Raw genomic sequence first — 20581 nt, forward strand, 5'->3', positions numbered from 1 at the left:
AACTGAAGCAGAAATCATAGAATGCAGACAAGGTAATATTGAACTGAAGATGGCTCTGTATACCATACATTTTGTTATAACAATGTTCTGCCCTTAATATTAATATATGAGGTGAGGTGATTACTATGTACATTTTAAGTAATGTTCTTAATAGTGGGGATAAGCTTATACTAGTCCATACTTCTTTATTTAGCTCTGTGACTAACCATATGTATCATTAAGACACCTAGCGCTAGGGCAGCCAAAGTACCAAATCTATGACTTTGATCTCATGAAAACTCATCACATATCTTTTTTTCTTTTTTTTTTTTTTTTTTTTTTGATGAAGTCTTGACCTGTCGCACAGGCTGGAGTGCAGTAGCTGGCACAATCTCAGCTCACTACAACCTCTGCCTCTCAGGTTCAAGCGATTCTCCTGCCTCAGCCTCCCGAGTAGCTGGGACTCCAGGCATGCGGCACTACACCTGGCTAATTTTTGCATTTTTAGTAGAGATAGGGTTTCACCATGTTGGCCAGGCTGGTCTTGAATTCCTGACCTCAGGCGATCTGCCCACCTCGGCCTCCCAAAGTGCTGGGATTACAGGTGCGAGTCAGTGTGCCTGGCCATCATCACATATCTTTATGGTTAACAAATCTACTGTGCTATACTGGGAAGTCTATAAATATGAGTGCAAATTAATAAGCCAAAACATCTGAATGTGACTGAATTTAAAAAACTGTGGTATACATTTTCTAAGATTTGTAGCCTAAAATTAACACTTGTATACAATATTAAGTAACTTGTGAACATTTTTACCACAAGCAAAGAGAACAATGTAATTCTAAACAAACTTATTTTTGGCCTGGTGCTTGGTCTGGGTATAGTAATAATGAAACTCTTAAATATTCTAGTTGTCAGTTTTAGGCATAGCTTTAGAAGAAAATTTATGGGCCGGGTGTGGTGGCTTACGCCTGTAATCCCAGCACTTTGGGAGCCCGAGGTGGGTGGATCACCTGAGGTCAGGAGTTTGAGATCAGCCTGGTCAACATGGTGAAACCCCGTCTCTACTGAAAATACAAAAATTAGCCGGGCATGGTGGTACGTGCCTGTAGTCCCATCTACTCGGGAGGCTGAGGCAGAAGGATCACTTAAACCCAGGAGGCAGAGGTTGCAGTGAGTTGAGATCACGCCACTCCACTCCAGCCTGGGCGACAGAGCAAGACTCAGTCTCAAAAAAAAAAAAAAAAAATTATGTTCCTTTAAATCCAACACAATCATGATCTATAAAATATAGTAATCTCGTGTATTTCTTTCTGCCATTTTTTTAATGAATTTCATAGATATACAAATGTGATCATGAGGTAAACAAGAGAGGAACTTTATCTAAGGGAACAAAACACTAACAAAAACTGGCTTCCGGGACATCAGGGTTGTCCCACACATTACTGAAAATGAAAATTTTTATGAGGCCTTATACCAAGAATCATAAACATAGTTACAAAACATGTAAGAGAACAAAAAAGATGGAGTTCCCAAACTAGCACATAAAATAACAAGCTTCAAGAGTGTCTCACCTTCTTCCCGTCTTAAATTCCGTTCAATGTTTGCTACACAGGAAGCACAAGTCATGCCAGTGACCTGTATGTAACACTTAGATGAAGTCTTTGCTTCCTCCTTGTCTTGAACTGGTATCATCCCTTTAGTATAAAATTCATTAGTTGAAGTCAAAAGTGGCATTTCCGATGAAGGCTGAGCTATTACTACCAACGGCTCATTCGTGTCTGTGGAAAGGGAAAGATTCTTTTCATTTGCAGTATTGATCATTCAACTGCATCATTGCCTCACTCACAATCCATACCTCCAGGCACTGACAATCTATTCTTTTAAAACCAGCAAGTTCCTACTATCCATTAGCATTAAGTTATCTCTACACTTTTCTCTGCAGTGACTTCCTATGTCAATACTTCCCATCCCAATTCCCAGGAAAATCTGAGTTACCTGAATAAACAAAACTTTTTTTCTTCTAGCCATTATCTCTACTCCCAATCACAGAGAGAGAGTAGTTTGTTAATGGATAGTTCTTATTTTTATAATGAAATTTGACCATCATGTTGATGATCGGCATACTGGCATCGAAGCAATTCACAATATATTAAGTGGAACAAAAAGCAATTTGCAAAAACAGCACTGCAGTGTGCTGATATTTAAAAAAAATTTTTAGTGTATGCATAGATGAAAACATGCATAAGAAAGGCTGAGGGGTTACATACCAAACTATTAACAGTGGCAGGAATAGAACCACAGACAGATGAATAAATTTCCTCTATCTATACTTCTATATTTTTTGAATTTTTAACATACATATATAATATTAAAAAATTTTTAAATGTCTGTGGACAGTGGAAGAAGAGGCAAGGAATAAGTCAGCAAAAAGTCTATTTTGCACAATGGAGTATTCGGAGAATATTTATGGACTGTGGAAGCTCATATCATCCCAGAAGCTCCCCTGAAGTCTCTGAAATTCTGCTATTTTGTTTTAGTTTATCCACTGCAGTATTAATTACCTCCCAAGAAAGGAGAAATTATTCTAACACATCCCTGCACCTGAAAAAAAAAAAAAAGCCAAAGATTTTCTCCTCCCTCATAGAGGAAAGGAAGAAAAGAGCAAATTTCCACTAGCCTATCTAATTTGTTCATTCTTGTCCTTAGACAAAACACCAGCTCATGTCTATTTAGCTAGGACACAAAGGAACCCCTGCACAGAAGAGTTGGTTTGCAGGATGTTGAAGATGAGCATATTTGGAAGAAACTTTAACAAAAGCCTGACCATTTCCCTACAGAAGAATGTAGACTTCTCAAATAAGTATATTAATGCCTCTTAAATCTGAATGCATATACAATCACCTGGGGGAGCTTGTTAAAATGCAGGTTCTGGCTCAGTACATCTAAGGTGGGGTCTGAGATTCTCCATTTCCACCAAGCTCTGAGGTGATGGCAGTGCTGCCAGCCTAGGTCTGAGTATAGCAAAGGACACTTAAAAAAAATTTTTCAACTTTTATTTTAGATTCAGGGGGTATGTGTACAAGTCTGTCACATGGGAACACCGCATGACACTGAGGTTTGGATTTTGGATGATTCCAGCAAAGGACACTTTGAACAGTACAGTGTTCCTTAATTAGCCCATCTCCAGTCTTAATTGAATCACTTTAGAAAGATACTGATTCAGATTGTGAGAACATTATTTAGAACATAGACTGTGAAATTTACCAAATAGTACTGCTGTTACATTTTTTAAAAAACCAAAGAAAAACAAAAAGGAGGCTCAGTAGCCAAAAAGAAATCGCTTTGGTTTTGAATAAAACCATTATTTTAATCCAACCAGAAGGTTCCTTTATTCTCTCATAATTACTATTGAGATTTAATTATGAACTTGGACAATGAAAATAAAGTTTCTTCTGCCCATCACTTTACCTGTTGTTCCAGAGCAATTTCATTATTTTAGGTACCAGAGGTAACCTGGAATACCGTCTGCAATTTTCACACTCTGGAAGTACAGTGTTATATTAAAATAAGTCATAGAGGTAGTCTCTTTTAGCTACCTTAGCATGACCTCTAAACAAAGATCCATAAAATTGTATCCTTTAGCTCTGTGAGTGTGGCAAGCAAAAAAGCAAAGGCTTCTCCATCCTCCACAGAGACAACAAGGGTGTTAAAAGGTCACAATGAATAAAATGCCTGGTTTCTTTTAATTAATTTTTCTACAGGCTGTAACAACACTACTTAAACTTTTAAATAAATTCGAAGGAAAGTTGATTTTCCCGCACTTGAGGCAACAATTACAAACTATTCCAAATATTTCAAGAAAGGATTTCCAATCTGATACTCAAAACTGATGTGAAGTTCAGCCTCTGGTGTAATGTGAAGAATAAATAAATAATCTAAAAATGGCTTTAAAATAATTATAAACATCATGTCTGCAGCTTACTCTCAAATAGTTCAGAAAAAAATGTATGTATGTGTGTGTATATATATAAATGTATATCTATCTATTAAGAGAGAATGATAAGCGATGTAAAATATTAACTGTGGAACCTGCATGAAATTGGTAAACAGGAATTCTCTACTACTTCTTGAAGTTTTTTGTAAGCTTGAAATTAGTTAAAAATAAAAAGTCACAGCCGGGCGTGGTGGCTCACGCCTGTAATCCCAGCACTTCGGGAGGCCAAGGCGGGTGGATCACAAGGTCAGGAGTTCGAGACCAGCCTGGCTAACATGGTGAAACCCCGTCTCTACTAAAAAAAAAACCACAAAAATTAGCCGAGCATGGTGGCGTGAGCCTGTAATCTCAGCTACTCGGGAGGCTGAGGCAGGAGAATCGCTTGAACCCAGGAGGCAGAGGTTGCAGTGAGCCAAGATTGTGCCACTGCACTCCAGCCTGCGTGACAGAGCAAGACTCCTTCTCAAAACAAACAAACAAACAAAAATAAAAAGGCACAAAAAGGAAGGAATTTAATCAAGTATTTAGATTGCTTTAATTGGTTAGTGATTACTTCATATATTATGCCTTTTTACTTTAAGGAAATGATGATATAGATAGTCAGGATAAAAGGCATCTCCCATTTTTCTATCTCTCTCTTTTTTTTTTTTTTTTGAGATGAAATCTTGCTCTTGTCACCCAGCTGCAGTGCAGTGGCGCAATCTCGGCTTACTGCAACCTCCGCCTCCCAGGTTCAAGTGTTTCTCCTGCCTCAGCCTCCCTCCCAAGTAGCTGGGATTACAGGCGCCCACCACCACGCCCAGCTAATTTTTGCATTTTTAGTAGAGACGGGGTTTCACCATGTTGGCCAGGCTGGTCTTGAACTCCTGACCTCAGGTGATCCACCCGCCTCGGCCTCCCAAAGTTGTGAGATTACAGGTGTGAGCCACTGCGTCTGGCCTCTCAGTACCTCTTTTAAGATTTATAGCTCACCTAGGACTAGTATGATACAAAGGCAAAATGTGTCAATCCTTCTGTATGAGAATGGGTTACAGAGGTAGACTGTGAGACCTGGATCAGCACTGACACTTACACTTTAAAAAATGGGTAGTTACAATTCCGGTGAAATCTTAAACTCTAATCTCTAGCAGAATCACAGAATGCAATCATTTCATATCAATCTTTTGTCCCGATAATATGGGTCACTGTAGTTAAGCTCTATCAATTATTTTATGATGACATTCACTATGCCAAGGTTTTTTACCTACCCATCATGGCCATTAGTATGTATGTTATAAGCCCTAACAGATGCAGGGCATATAACTGGCTCCTGGTAATCATTTGTTGAATAATTGATTCCCGGGGCCCTTAACAATAGTAGGTTGAGGTAAAAGACATTGCTAAAAGTTACTGAGGCCAGGCATGGTGGCCCAAACCTGTAATCCCAGCACTTTGGGAGGCCAAGGTGGGTGGACTGCTTGAGCCCAGGAGTTTGAGAACAGCCTAGGCAACAAAGTGAGACTCCATCTCTACAAAAAATACAAAAAAATTAGCCAGGTGTGGTGGTACATGCCTATAGTCCCAGATACTCAAGAGGCTTAGGTGGGAAGATAGCTTAAGCCCTGAAGTCAAGGCTGCAGTGAGCTGTGATCATGCCACTGCACTCCAGCCTGGGCAACAGAGCAAGATTGTGTCTCAAAAAAAAAAAAAAAAAAAAGTTAGTGAACATGCTGCAGTCATAGTTCCTAAGGAGTAGGTAGATGCTATACATGGTGCCAGAGAATGTTCAAATACTCCTGAATTCCATTTACTAGTTTGATCACCTAAGGTAATTAAAAAGTTGCTTTTACTCTGCTCACATCTGTTATATAAACCCTCATAAAATGCTAGCTATTTTGGCTGGGTGTGGTGGCTCACACCTGTAATCCCAGCATTTTGGAAGGCCGAGGCAGGCGGATCACCTGAGGTCAGGAGCTCAAGACCAGCCTGGCCAACATGGCGAAACCCCGTCTCTACTAAAAATACAAAAATAGGGCATGGTGGCATGCACCTGTAATCCCAGCAACTCGGGAGGTTGATGCAAGAGAATTGCTTGAACCTGGGAGGCAGAGGTTGCAGTGAGCCGAGATCACGCCATTGCACTCCAGCCTGGGCGACAGAGTGTCAACTGTCTCCAATAATAACAATAATAATAATAATAATAAAATGCTAGCTATTTTAGCTATCCATATTGTGTTAAATCTAAGCACAGAAATGGGCAGTTTCTCCTGTATCTTTGAGTCTTCATTCTGAAGGCTCCCATGTCATGTCAAACTATGATCAAACAAATTTATATGCCTTTTCTCCAAAAAAAAAAAAAAGCTATTTTAAATTATAATATTTAATATTATACAGTCATGAGTCACTTAAATGATGGGAATATGTTCTGAAAAATGCTTTAGGCAATTTCATCATTGTGTGAACATCACAGAGTGTACTTACACAAAGCTAGATGCTCTTTGTATTTATATATATTTTTTCAGATGGAACACCAAATGTCCCAGCACCATTAATGAATATCATTTCTCCTGCTTGATCTGCTATGCCAATATCAAATGCCTTATATGAGGTTTCTATATATGCTCCATTATAATCTTATGGGACCACCATCGTCTATGTGGTCCATCGTTGATCGAAATGTTGTTATGACTGATATTATTATTGTCTTCAGTCAAATTTCTGGACTTGTTTATGTAAACAAAGTTATTATAGATTTAACTTAGAGATTTAAAGGTCAATGCATCACATTATGTAGATCAGTGTTCTCAAATTTTAATGTGCAAATGGATTACCTGGAAAGCTCATTAAAATTAAAATGGAGAATTTGATTTACTGGGTCTGCAGTAGGGCCAGAGTCTGATTTCTAACAAGGTCCCAGGTGCTGCTGGTCTGTGAACCACACTTGTAAAAATGTAAGTCGCAAAAATATAAACCCAACTGAATAGAAAAAATTCTGTTTTTGAGTCCCATCTGAAAGTTTATGATGCCCTTGCTTACTGTAATGACAGATACCATATGTGAACATGAAAAATATTTCAGTTTTATACCATGTGATATAAGATGATTATATTTGGGTTCCTATATGTCAGAGGCATAGGAATATTACAATGTAAGTAACTTGTTTTGGTGATACTGATATAAACTAATTTATGTGGTGTTCATTATTGACAACATAATCCCTTATGCATATCAAAGTATTTTAATTTAATAGAAGCTCTGAGAAATAATCCAACATTATGAAGTAGTGAAATGTGAATCAATATAATTTCAAACACTGTCATTTTCAAAAATTTTAAAAAATGTAAGTGGGCCAGACACGGTGGCTCACGCCTGTAATCCCAGCACTCTGGGAGGCCAAGGCAGGCAGATCACCAGAGGTCAGGAGTTCGAGACCAGACTTACCAACACGGTGAAACCCTGTCTCTACTAAAAATACAAAAAAATCAGCTGGGCATGGTGTCGCGCACCTGTAACCCCAGCTACTTGGGAGACTGAGGCAGGAGAATCACTCGAACCCGGGGCGCAGAGGTTGTAGTGAGCCAAGATCGCGCCATTGCACTTCAGCCTGGGTGACAGAGCAAGACTCTGTCTCAAAAAGAAGGAAAAAAAAAATTAAGTGGTGATAGGTAAAACAAAAATTTGCTGAAACTAATTTTAGTTATTTTTATGACTCCCTGATATAACTGCACTTATTTCCAACTTAAATTTTTCTTCTGGTTTCATAATTATTTCCTTTTGCAATTATGGATTTCCTATACTTTGTTCAGGCTTTTGGTACTAGAGTCTCTTTAACATTTTAGTGTTCTATATGAATTTTCCAATAGAGAACTATGTATCTCATTTTTAGAGCAAAAGAATCTAAAGGCCAGGCATGGTGGCTCACACCTGTAATTCCAACACTTTGGGAGGCAGAGGCCAGTGGATCACGAGGTCAGGAGTTCGAGACCAGCCTGACCAAGATGGTGAAACCCCATCTCCACTAAAAATACAAAAATTAGCCAGGCATGGTGTCAGACACCTATAATCCCAGCTACTCAGGAGGCTGAGGCAGGAGAATTGTTTGAACCTGGGAGGCGGAGGTTGCAGTGAGCCGAGATCATGCCATTGCACTCTAGCCTGGACGACAGAACAAGATTCCGTCTCAAAAACAAAACAAAACAAAAAACAAAAAAAGAATCTATTTTTTAAGATTAGATTCTAATCTAAAATCTGTTTTTTTTTTAAAGACAGGGTCTTGTTCTGTCACCCAGGCTGGAGTACAGTGACATGATCACGGCTCACTGCAGCCTTGACTTCCAGGCTTAAGCGATCCTCCCATCTTAGCCTCCTGAGTAGCTGGGACTATAGGTGTGTGTCACCATGCCCAGCTGATTTTTGTATTTTTTGTAGGGACGGGGTTTCATCATGTTACACAGGCTGGTCTCGAACTTCTGCGCTCAAGTGGTCTGCCTGCCTCAGCCTCCAAAAGTGCTAGGATTACAGGTGTGAGCCACCGTACCTGGCCAGATTCTGAGAATTTCAGATGGTAATGTAAAATGGCACAGCTACTTTGAAAAACAGTCTGGCAGTCCCTCAAAAAGTTTAGTTGCCATAGGACCCAGCAATTCCACTCCTAGGTATATACCCAGGAGAAATAAAAACATATGTTCATACAAAAATTTGAACTCAAATTGTTCATAGCAGTATTATACATAATAGGCAAGAGAGTGGAGACAATCCAAATTCCCATCAACTGGTGAATGAAGAAACAAAAATGTGATATATCCATACAATGGAATAACATTCAGCAATAAAAAGGAATGATGTTCTAATACATACTACAACATGGATGGACCTTGAAAACATTATGCTGAATAAAAGAATCCAGGCACAAAAGGACAAATGTTGTATGATTCCACTTAAATGAGGTACCTAGAATAGTCAAATTCAGAGACACAAAGTAGAACAGTTGTTATCAGGAGCTTGGGGAGGGGAAGAAGAAATGGGCAATGACTGCTAATGGGCATGTGATTTCTTTTGGGAGTGATAAAAAAGTTCTAAAATTATATAGTGATGATGGCTGGAAAACTCTGTAAATATACTAACAACCACTGGGTTGTGTACCTTAAATGGGCAAATTTTATGGTACGTGAACTATGTGTCAATTTTTAAAAGTGAGAATTCTCACTCATAGGTGGGAATTGAACAATGAGAACACTTGGACACAGGAAGGGGAACATCACACACTGGGGCCTGTCGTGGGGTGCGGGGAGCGGGGAGGGATAGCATTAGGAGATATACCTAATGTAAATGATGAGTTAATGAGTGCAGCACACCAACATGGCACATGTATACATATGTAACAAACCTGCACACCGTGCACATGTACCCTAGAACTTAAAGTATAATTTAAAAAGTGAGAATTCTATAATTTCTACCATTTGTCATCAATACAAAAGTTAAGAACTAAAAATTAATAATGGTATACCTCTGAGTCCTCTCTCACTGACATTAATCTACCATAACAATTTAGACATGTGTTTAGTAAAATCTTTTACTCAGCTTCAGGGAGTCTAAAAAGGGAATATTACTATTTGATATCTTTCATTCTAATCAGGATAGCAAAGATTAATTATATTGTCTAGAAATTGGTTGTAAAACTTTTCAATTGTTATTTCAAGCAAAAAATTTCATCTGGGCATTTTCCAGTTTAATTCAAGGCCAGGTTCAATTCTGGTTCAAAAGAACAATTTCACATAATTAAATTCCATTGAATACACAGTTTTTGTTTCAATTCAAAGGTAAGAGCTGTCAAGAAATACGAAAACTTTGTGACGGCTCTGGAGTCAGTTTAATTTGAATGCCTAAATATAAAATTATAGTTAAAATCCTATTACTTATTTCAATTACTTTTGTTTTTAAAAGAGCACTGGTTTTCCCCATTATATAAATACATAGCTACATACATACATTCTTATTGTAAAAACAACTTATAAACCCAGGAAAGCACAATGGAAACAAAAATCACATTTATCCTACCACCCAAAGATAATCACTGTTAAAATTCTGGTTCATGTCCTACCAGGAATCTTATTCATATACATAAACAATATATACATGGTATAAATTCAGATACATTTCTTTATAAAATGTTGATCACAGTATATATATAGCTTTTCAGCTTTTTTTTTCATTTGACAAAATATCTCAGACAGCTTCCTGTGGCATTAATTATCTTTAATGCCATAATGTTTTATGACTTCATAGCATGTCATCATGAGTTATTTATAGTTGTACCATGAGTTATTTATTGTTTCCAGTTTTTAAATATCATAAGCAATAATACAAACATCCTTATGCATCTTTGTATACACTGTTGGCTACCTCCATAGGACTTATTTGCAAAAGTGGAATTACAGTGCCTAAGAATCATCTCTCACTGATAAATGCCTAAAGCAGCGCAAAATGGAAGTAAAAGAACATTAGGGTAATCAAAGAAAAAATGATAATTACCTGACAAGGTAGCATCAAATCCCATGTCTTCTATTGCTCCTCTCAAGGTTTCTGGAGAGGTTAGTAAAGGATCATACTCAACAGTCCCATTGCTATTTGCAAGGGAGACTCGTATGGATTTTACACCTGGCTTTTTTGATATGACACCCTCAATAGACTGCACACAGGAATTACAAGTCATGCCATCAATGTTTATCACAGTTTCTTGTGTCAGAGGCTGGCTAACTACATTCAAATGAGTCTTCTGAAGAGATGAGCTGGAGGGAGAGTTTGAGGTACTCTCAACTTCACTTGCGATACTAACTCTATATTGCCCCGGTGATACAGCCTCTATTGCTTTTCTCAGGGATTCTGGAGTGACTGAGCTTGCATTATACTTCACAGTGGCAGACCTATTCTCTAGAGAAACTACTATGCTGCTTACATATTGGAGTGCAGATAAAGTACTTTCAATATTTGACACACATGATTTACAATGCATGCCATCAATGATGAAAGTGGCTGTTGAATTATTGGTATATGATGGGCTCCTTTGCTGTGAACCTTCTGAGGATTTAACTGGTGTATTCTTTAGACGTTCTACATCAATAGCTCCCAATTTGAGGTACTTGGGCTGCTTTTTGACAAATGCTGGAAAGCCCATAGCTTCAATCTGCTTTTTCATTTCTTCTACTGAGATAAGATGAGGTTGATAAACAATGGTAGCTTCTTGATTGTCCAGGGAGACTAGTTAATAAAAAGAAACATAATTAATTTAGTTATTCCTGGGCTACTTCAGAAAACATCCTGTTTTCTAAATAACCACAAATAATTGTTTCTTTCTCATTCTTGTCATCATCTTTTCTTAATTTTTTTTTCTTTTCAGAAAATGTTATTGGCATAGACTAGAAACAAGTAAGAGATAGGACCACTGTAGCTATGGTCTCCAAGTTTCTCCATGCCTGAGTAAAATATATTAGAGGTAAAGAGTACGCTAGTCATGTTGTGTTAAGAACCCTGAATTCCACGAATTGCCAACCCAGCTGCCTTTTCTTCAGTTCGAGGTTTATGTAACCTTTAATTATAATCATTACTTTCCTGACATTAATCCTGGGAATATGCTGTACCTCAATGATACAGCAAGCACTCTAGTCCCATGGATTCAAAACTCATGCTTAAGAAGAAAGGAAAAAGTTAAAAGATCAAAACAGACACCTAAGCCTTACAAAACAATCAAACAACGCCAGACACATTACCTTTAATTCGCTGAACACCTTGCAGTTTCCCAATCTTTCCTTCAATGGTGCTAGTACATGAATGGCAGGTCATCCCTTCCACTTTCATCTTCAGCATGACTTCACCAGCTTGAGCCATACTATGATCTTCACAAGCTCCTGACTTTTTCTCCAGTGTTCCAGTATCTAAACTGAGATCTGGAACTAGCTCTTTTATCTGATTGGCATTCACTATAGAAGGGATTATTGTCACTGCTACAGCTCTTTGCTGAGGGTAAATTTTAATGTGTGTCACACCCTTGGTCTTGAGCAATGTGCTTTGGATATGGTCCCATGGCAAAGCCAGTGAAGCCGTAACAGTCAGAAACAAGGTGTCAGTTAAAACAGGGAGAGGGTCAGGATTATGGAGAACAGCATCAAAGCCCATGTCATCAATAGCTTCCTGTAGGGTCTTTGGAGTCTGTAGTTTAGGGTCATAAATAATAGTTGCATTTTTTTCTTCCAGTGATACCTTTTGGAAGGAAATTCCAAAAGTCAGTTTAATTAAATTCTATCACATAGGATTTAAAATATCAATCATCACACCACATTCAAGAAGAGTGAGACAACTCAGTCTAATGGAGTTTCCCTATTAGTTTTCATTTTTACTCTTCTTGTTAGAAAGAAACATAAAATGTCTTGTGTACCTACAAGAATGGTAAAGTTATATATGCAGACATATGTGACTATGGTACCTATCAGGCATTTGAAACATGTATACTGACAAACACACCCTAGAATTTCACAACAGAGTACAAACTACTCTTTCCTTCCACCTCCTTTCATAAATTACTCCAACACTTCAAACTCTACCAACTGAAAAGGTTATACATGAAACAGGATCAGCTCCAGAAAAACAAAAGGTAATATGAAGTTTAATCTTTTAAAATGTTCAATTTCCTAAAAATATGTATAACTATTATATATCATTTTTAAAAAATAAAAATAATGTTCAATTAGGATAACTTTGTTGGCAAGAAAAAGTATAAACATGCCAGTTTATGAGTGAAGGCAGTATTCATAGGATTTTATAGCATATACTCCTATATCCCCCTAAGTCACTAGAGCATACTATTAATTTTGTTCAAAATAAGAACATCTTTATTGTTTTGCCCAATTAGATGATAAAACAATTATTATATTCTTAAAGCTTAGTTACTGCATATAATTTAACTACTGTCATGACTGCATCTCTTTGGCTGACATCTTACAAAGATTCATGATGAAGATACATACACACACACACACACAGACACACACACAAATACCTGGTTGGGAGTCAAAACATCTAAATTCCAGCATCAATTCTCCACTTATTAGCTAACCACACTTATTAGTTCTACCATCTGAAAAATGAGAAAATATGTCCTATTATCTTCCAGGGCTATTATAAGGATCATATGAGTAAATAGATAGGAAAGTTCTTTGTAACAGCAGTGAATTTATAAAATTAAACATTGAGCAACTACTATTTATTGAGCACTTATTATGTGTGTCAGGAACTGGGATTCTCAGGATACAAAGCTGAACATGTCACAGGAACAATAGGACAGAGAATACAGAAAAGGGATACCCATTCATCCCTGGGAATAGGGGTCAGAAAAGTCTTCTTAGGAGAGATAATACCTAAGTGTTAAAGGACAAACAGGAATCAGCAAGGATATATGAGGCAGGGAATTTCAGACGAATGGAAACAAAAAAGTAGAGAAAGGTAAGAGGCTTGAGAATTCAGCAACTGCTCTATTATGGGGTTCTATATGCCAATTATGGTTGTGATTTATCCTATAGGTAACAGAAAGCCATGGAAAAGTTAAGCAGAGAATTATGTGATTAGATTTTCATTTTAGAGAACGATCATTGTGGAGGCAATGTGGAAGATGACAGTGGAATAGGGTGGAGTGATACAGGAGGGAGGACTATCAGCTAGGAGGCTACTGCAACAGTAGTGCAATAGAGGGTCTGAATTAAGACATGAATATTGGGGACAAAGAGAAAAGAGGCAGCTCCAAGATATATTTAGGAAGATAGGGCCTCCTAACAAGATGTATAGGGTAAAGGAGGTAACTTGAATGACTTAAAGGTATCTGGTTTGGGTCAGTGGATAGATAGATGGTGGTGCCATTAACTGATATCAGAAAGAGAGGAGGAAATCAGGAAGAAATTAAGAAGTTAAAGTGGAGGGAAAGGAGAGATGATAAATTCAGTGCTGGACCTATTGATTTTTGAGATGGCAGTAGGATATTAATATTCAAAAAGCAGTTAAATATGGGTGTTATTAATTTCTAGTGAAAAGCCTTGCTCTATAAAATAAAAACTCAAAGATATAAGTAATTCAGCATAGAAAATATCTCTTAAAATTGTCTACAATAGTTAGTTAAATCTTTCACTTATTTTAATGAACATATTTTTATTTCTTCCTTTAGCTTGATAATTGATGACTGTGTATTTGGGTGAAAATGTAAAATGTACCCATGGCATGGAAAGTTTCTAAGACTCTGATAATTCTACTTGGCTAGTTGGTTCTTAGGGATGGAGGAAATCACTAGCATAAATGATCCAAAACAGAAGTGGAGAAATAATTTATATTTGGTTTTGGATTATACTATATAACATTTTCCATGAAAAAAAAACGCAGAATAGTCAAACCACGTATAGTTGAGACATATACTACTGAAAGAGATGCAATATAACAGTAGCCACCATCAAATGAAGGCTTTTGTGTCCTTGTGTTTTTAGAGGGCCTCTTTTAAACTTTAATTTCACTCTTCTGAAGTGATTTTAGGATTAAGAAAATTACTGTAAATAATTTAAACTTTCTGACTAAAGGGGAAGATGGAGAACAGAACAGTGGTTTCCAGGGGTTAGAGGTAGGGAAAATGGTAGCAAGAGGGAGTTTTTTAGGGGTAACAGGGCTGCACTATGTCCTGATTGTGTTGGTGTTAAACAAATCTATACATGTGTTAACATTCACAAAACTAAAACAAAAAATTCATAGAACTATATACCCAAAAAAGTCTATTTTACCAGATGATTATTTTTTAAACAAAAAAAATTATTAAATAAGATTAAAAATTCAGTTCCTCGGTTGCACTAGCCAAATTTCAAGTGCTCATTGGACAATGTGGTTAGCCCTACCAGACAGGGCGGATACACAGTATTTCCATCATCACAGACCATTCTTGGGTGGTATTGCTTTAGGTACTACTATACTTTTTCTGATAAAGTACCAAGGTAAAGGATTCTTGCCCTTCAAATATGTTGTATCTGGCACATCTTAAACAAGACCTGGTTCCCCTGTACCCACCCGCTCCCCAAAAATATCAATTTACCAACATAGCCAGTCAGAAATTGTTCTCATTTTAAAAGCAAAAATCACTTCGTCAGGCCAGGTGGCACACGCCTGTAATCCTAGCACTTTGGGATGCCATGGTAGTTGGGCAGATAGCTTGAGCTCAGGAATTCCAGACCAGTCTGGGCAACATGGTGGAACCCTGTCTCTACAAAAAGTACAAAAATTACCCAGGCATGGTGGCACACTCCTGTAGTCCTAGCTACTCAAGGGGCTGAGGTGGGAGGATTGCCTGAGGCCGAACGTCAAGGCTGCAGTGAGCCAAAATCGTGCCACTGCACTCCAGCCTGGGTGACAGAGTGTGGCTCCGTCTCAAAAAAAAAAAAATCACTTTGTCACTGGATGGTTTGCTATACTTTCTAACTGCTTTAGCCTATCTTTTATTTATAAAAGGCATCAGAAAACTATGCATAAAATTCTATACAAAAGAGAAGTCAGAGTACCCTATGCTACTTGCACGCTGCAGATGAGAAAACACTTCCTTTAGTAAATTCTGTTTCTGTTTTAAAAACTGACCAACCACACTCAGCACAAACAAAAGTATTCGTCTTCAGGGTTAACAGCACTCAACTTTTCCTCTGAATGTTAGATAGCAAAGAGACTTTTCAAACCTAAGGTCTCAAAGGAAACAAATTCACAGTACAGCTCTGGGTGCTAAATCTTTGGGCAGGAAGTCAAAATGGTACTTATAGGCCAGGCACGGTGGCTCACACCTGTAATCCTAGCACTTTGGGAGGTTGAGGCGGGTGGATCACTTGAGATCACAGTTTGAGGCCAGCCTGGCCAACGCAGGGAAACCCGTCTCTACCAAAAATACAAAAATTAGCTGGGCGTGGTGGCGCATGCCTGTAATCCCAGCTACTCGAGAGGCTGGGCCAGGAGAATCACTTGAACCCGGGAGGCGGAGGTTGCAGTGAGCCAAGATTGCGCCACTGCACTGCAGGCTTGGCGGCAAAGCAAGACTTCGTTTCAAAAAAAAAAAAAAAAAAAAAAAAAAAAGGTACTTACGTATTCAACAAATATTTAGTACATATTCAACAAATATTTACTGAATGCTCATTATGTGCCCGGCAGTATGCTAGCTGCTAGAGATACAATGGTGAGCATTTCCAGGCAAACTCCATACAGCTGGAAAGTGCTGGCGGCAGTCTGATTCTGGGTCTGTGCTGCTCTCCTTTCATACGTCCTCTAACCCCAACCCCTGCTCCAAAAATAATCTCCCTTCCCTGCCCTATCCCACCTTCCTCATTCCCCACATTGCTCCAATATTTCAACAGCTTGTCTTTTTCTCATAATCTTTTTTAGGAACCAAGGCTGTTATTTTTATTTTCAGAGGAACTATTTTTCCATTATATCAATCGTTCCTCTGGGCCAGAGTGGTGACTCATGCCTGTAATCCCAGCACTTTGGGAGGCCAAGGTGGGTGGATCACTTGAGACCAGGAGTTCAAAACCAGCCTGGCCAACATGGTGAAACCCCATCTCTACTAAAAATATAGAAATTATCTGGGCATGGTGGTGGGCGCCTGTAATCCCAGCTACTCAAGAGGCTGAGGCACAAGAATCGCTTGAACCCGGAGGCGGAGGTCGCGCCACTGCACTCCAGCCTAGGCAAGAGAGTAAAACTCTGTCTCAGGGAAAAAAAAAAGTTCCTCTGAAAATAAATGTAACAGCCTACAAATTATAAATATAGCTTATAGGAAAGACTGACGATGGAGGACTATTCTCTGTTATTTTGATGAAGGCAGTAGTGGGAGAGAAAAAAGTAAAATATACCAAACGTACTGTGTGGCCTTCATAGTATTAATGGTGGTGTAGAGTGCTGTCACAGGGATTGCAAAGATCCTTTATTTTAATCTTTGTGGTGTTCTGTGTCTCTTGAAATGTCAAACATGAAATTCAGGCACAGTATACTTTATTTGCATATGATTTCTGTATAATTTGCATAAACCCACAAAGACTGTATCTTCTATTCTTAGGCAATATGAAAGCTAGAACCTTAAACAAATCACCCTACCTCTGAGGGCTTCAGTTTCCTGAGACTAGATAAAATAATCTTTTCAGTTCTAACTTTCTATAAAAACTAAAAAACTATGTTACTACCACTTCTTAGGTTGTCATCAGTACATGTTTTCTCTTCTGTATTCTTTCTTATTTGATAAGGAAAGGTGCTATAATCTGAAAGTGTCCCTCAAAAATTCATATGTTGAAATCCGAATTCCCAAGGTGATAATATTGGTGGGGGGGCCTCTGGGAGGTGATTAGATAATGAAGACAGAGCCCTCAAGACTGGGATTTGTGCCCTAATAAAAGAGGTCCGAGAGAGCTACCCTGTCCCTTCCACCATGTGAGGACACAGGGAGAAGGTGTGCCATACATGAACCAGGAAGTCAATCCTCACCAGACACCAAATTTGCCAGCACCTTGATTTTGGACTTCCCAGCTTCCAGAATTGTGAGAAACACATTTCTGTTGTTTATAAGCCACCCACTTTATGGTATTTTCTTATAGGAGCCTGAACAGAATAAGACAAAGGTGATCCCGGTTCCTATATGAAGGCCAGGAAATTGAATAAATTGCCCAAGGAACCCAACAAGAAAATGAAAGAGCTAGGGTTCAAATGCAGGTGTATGTAACTCCAAAATCTACACTCTTTCCATTTATAAATGATTAGGCTAGATAATCTACAATTTCCTTGGAAAACTAAAATTCTATGTCTATGTTTGAGCAATGTATGGCTTATAAATAATCTGAACAGTATACAATATTTCTAGTGTTTGAACCAAATTTTAGTTGTTTTTTCCCCTCACATTTCACATATTCTCCCATGCTAGTTTAAATTTGAAATGGTTTTAAAACATATTTGAGTTTTTAACAGAACTGACAATCAGAACATTCTAATATTTCTACATTTTTAAAAGTCACTATGGGAAAATAACTTAGCTCAAGTTTTAGCACATTGAAATTCCTTTTAATCCCCCAGGAATCAATTTATACACGATCATAATAAATTCAGGTTAGCATGCTGCTCAGTGTGGGAGTCTTCAGATAGTTTAAAGCTTACTTTCTTACACTTTCATATAACAACTCAACATAAAGGTAATAAGAGATTTTTCACAGCTTGAAAGGATTGTTATTTTATAGATGTGGAGACTGAAATCAGAAAAGTGAGATGATTAATCAATTATCCTGAATGTCTAATATGTTTGATTCACCACCCATAGTATACTTTTGAATCAACTAAAAACTATTTATAATAAACAAAACGATCCTCATTTATAATACATACAGTCTCAATACAAATTACATTATGGTTTGTTGAAAAATAAAATGTGTTTACATTAATAGGGCAACACTCTATTTGATATTTCAATATAGAATATTGAAAATTAAAATATCATAAGAGGAAGGCATCAAGCTCCATTAACATTTATCCTATTTGAGTAACTTAAATAAAGGTTACCACTTTAAAACTTTTAAATCAGATTATAAACTAGAAAAAGACAATTCTTAAAAACTAAATAATAGTTCAAAATCAATCTAAAACTTCAAAAATCAAATATTTTAAGATGAAAAAGATGCAGATTCTGTTAGTTTTTATTACGTTGTAGCATTGCTTTTCACGAACTAAACTATCTTTAAACTGAGTACTTTGTCAGAATTCTCATTTCTAATATATTCTCATTCTCTCTCTCTCGCTTTCTTTCTCTCTCTCTTTAAAAGACAGGGTCTTGCTATGCTGCCTAGGCTGTTCTCAAACTCCTGTTCTCAAGCAATCCTCCCACCTTGGCCTCCCAAAATACTGGGATTACAGCATGAACCACTATGCCTGGCCATTTCTAATGTATTTTCACTTTGCTTCAAAAATTATACAACAAATGTATGATTGTTTGCTATAAAAATATAAATACAAAAATATACAAAAGAAATAGTGAAAGTCCCTCTTTACACCATTCCTTCACTGCTAATTTTTTTATCTTGGATTTGACCTTCCCCTGATCCTCAGAATAGAGTTCAACTAAATCAGAAACCTAATCCTCTTTGAAGTTGATTCTACATCTTCATAGATAAATGATTATTACCTGCTAATGTATAATAATAAAAATGCCTATGTTACCCTAATATAGTATTGGTGACAGAGCACCAGTTTGAAAAACAGAATATTCAATGCACTGTCATTTGCCATAGAAAAAGCTAAGAAGCCAAAAAAAGAGTCCCACATAGAAAGAAAAAATATTAGATGGGTCTCTATATATTGATGTGGAACAATATCTAAGATATATTTCCACATTTAATTTAAAAAAAATTGCTAATATATATATATTGCTAATTTAAAAAAAAAAGCAAGGTGCAGAATGATGTGCATAGTATGCTTCCATTTTTAGAAAAAGTGGACACACACACATCAAGTATATATACTGATGTACATGTAAACAGTTTTGGCCAGGCACGGTGGTTCACGCCTGTAATCCCAGCACTTTGGGAGGCTGAGGCAGGCGGATCACCTGAGGTCAGGAGTTCGAGACCAGCCTGGTCAACATGGCACAAAACCCGTCTCTACTAAAAGTACAAAAATTAGCCAGGCATGGTGGCAGGCACCTGTAATCCCAGCTACTCAGGAGGCTGAGGCAGGACAATCACTTGAACTTGGGTGGCAGAGGTTGCAGTGAGCCGAGATCGCACCACTGCACTCCAGCCTGGGCGACAAGAGCGAGAGACTCCATCTCAAAAAATTAAAAAAAAAAAAATTTTTATATTAATAGTCTTTCTGGAAGGATACACATACATAGGACAACTGGTTTTCCTTGGGAGAGGAATTTTACTCTGTATATGTGTTACTTTTTCAATAATAAAAACACCAATTAATTGTAAGGGGAGTAACGAATGTATTTATTGATCCAAAGGAGGAATTTAGTAACTGCTAGCATTTATGTAGTCATTTTCATTTTATTTTATTTATTTATTTATTTATTGAGTTGGAGTCTTGCTCTGTTGCCCAGGCTGGAGTGCAGTGGCATGATCTCAGCTCACTGCAACCTCTGCCTCCAGGGTTCCAGCGATTACCCTGCCTTGGCCTCCTGAGTAGCTGGGATTACAGGCGCATGACACCACGCCCGGCTAAAGTTTTGTATTTTAAGTAGAGATGGGGTTTCAACATGTTGGTCAGGCTGGTCTCGAACTCCTGACCTCGTGATCCGTGATGTGGTCATTTTTCTAAAGGATAGTCTATATATATATATATATATATTTTTTTTTTTTTTTTAAGGATAGTCTATATTAAGAGAATGGACTATAGCCTTTATCTAATCAAAGGGGAAAAGCACTTAAAAAGTTAGCATTGTAAGTTTCAGGGACAAACTAATTTGTTAATAAAGCATTAACCTTTGGAATCATTCAGTACTTATATCTTATTAAATTTGTTTTTACATTTCTACTTTCAAAAAGGCCAAACAACCCCAGAGAAAGATCTTCACATTATCTGCCTATTTTACT

At 37.6% G+C, this 20581-nt stretch overlaps 1 protein-coding gene across 3 annotated transcripts in view; it reads right to left on the reverse strand.

Annotated features, from left to right (window-relative positions):
- ATP7A (ATPase copper transporting alpha) overlaps positions 1–20581 on the reverse strand; it is a 144590-nt gene that overhangs the window by 50489 nt on the left and 73520 nt on the right. For all 3 annotated transcript variants that reach the window (XM_025373494.1, XM_025373492.1, XM_025373493.1), the window contains 3 exons: positions 11723–12212; positions 10488–11213; positions 1555–1761 (listed from right to left, as the gene is read on the reverse strand). In XM_025373494.1, coding sequence (XP_025229279.1) covers positions 1555–1761; positions 10488–11213; positions 11723–12212 — 1423 coding nt within the window. The remainder of the gene's footprint in view (positions 1–1554; positions 1762–10487; positions 11214–11722; positions 12213–20581) is intronic.

The sequence above is a fragment of the Theropithecus gelada genome, chromosome X (assembly GCF_003255815.1).
Source record: "Theropithecus gelada isolate Dixy chromosome X, Tgel_1.0, whole genome shotgun sequence".
In the NCBI taxonomy this organism is placed as follows: domain Eukaryota; kingdom Metazoa; phylum Chordata; class Mammalia; order Primates; family Cercopithecidae; genus Theropithecus; species Theropithecus gelada.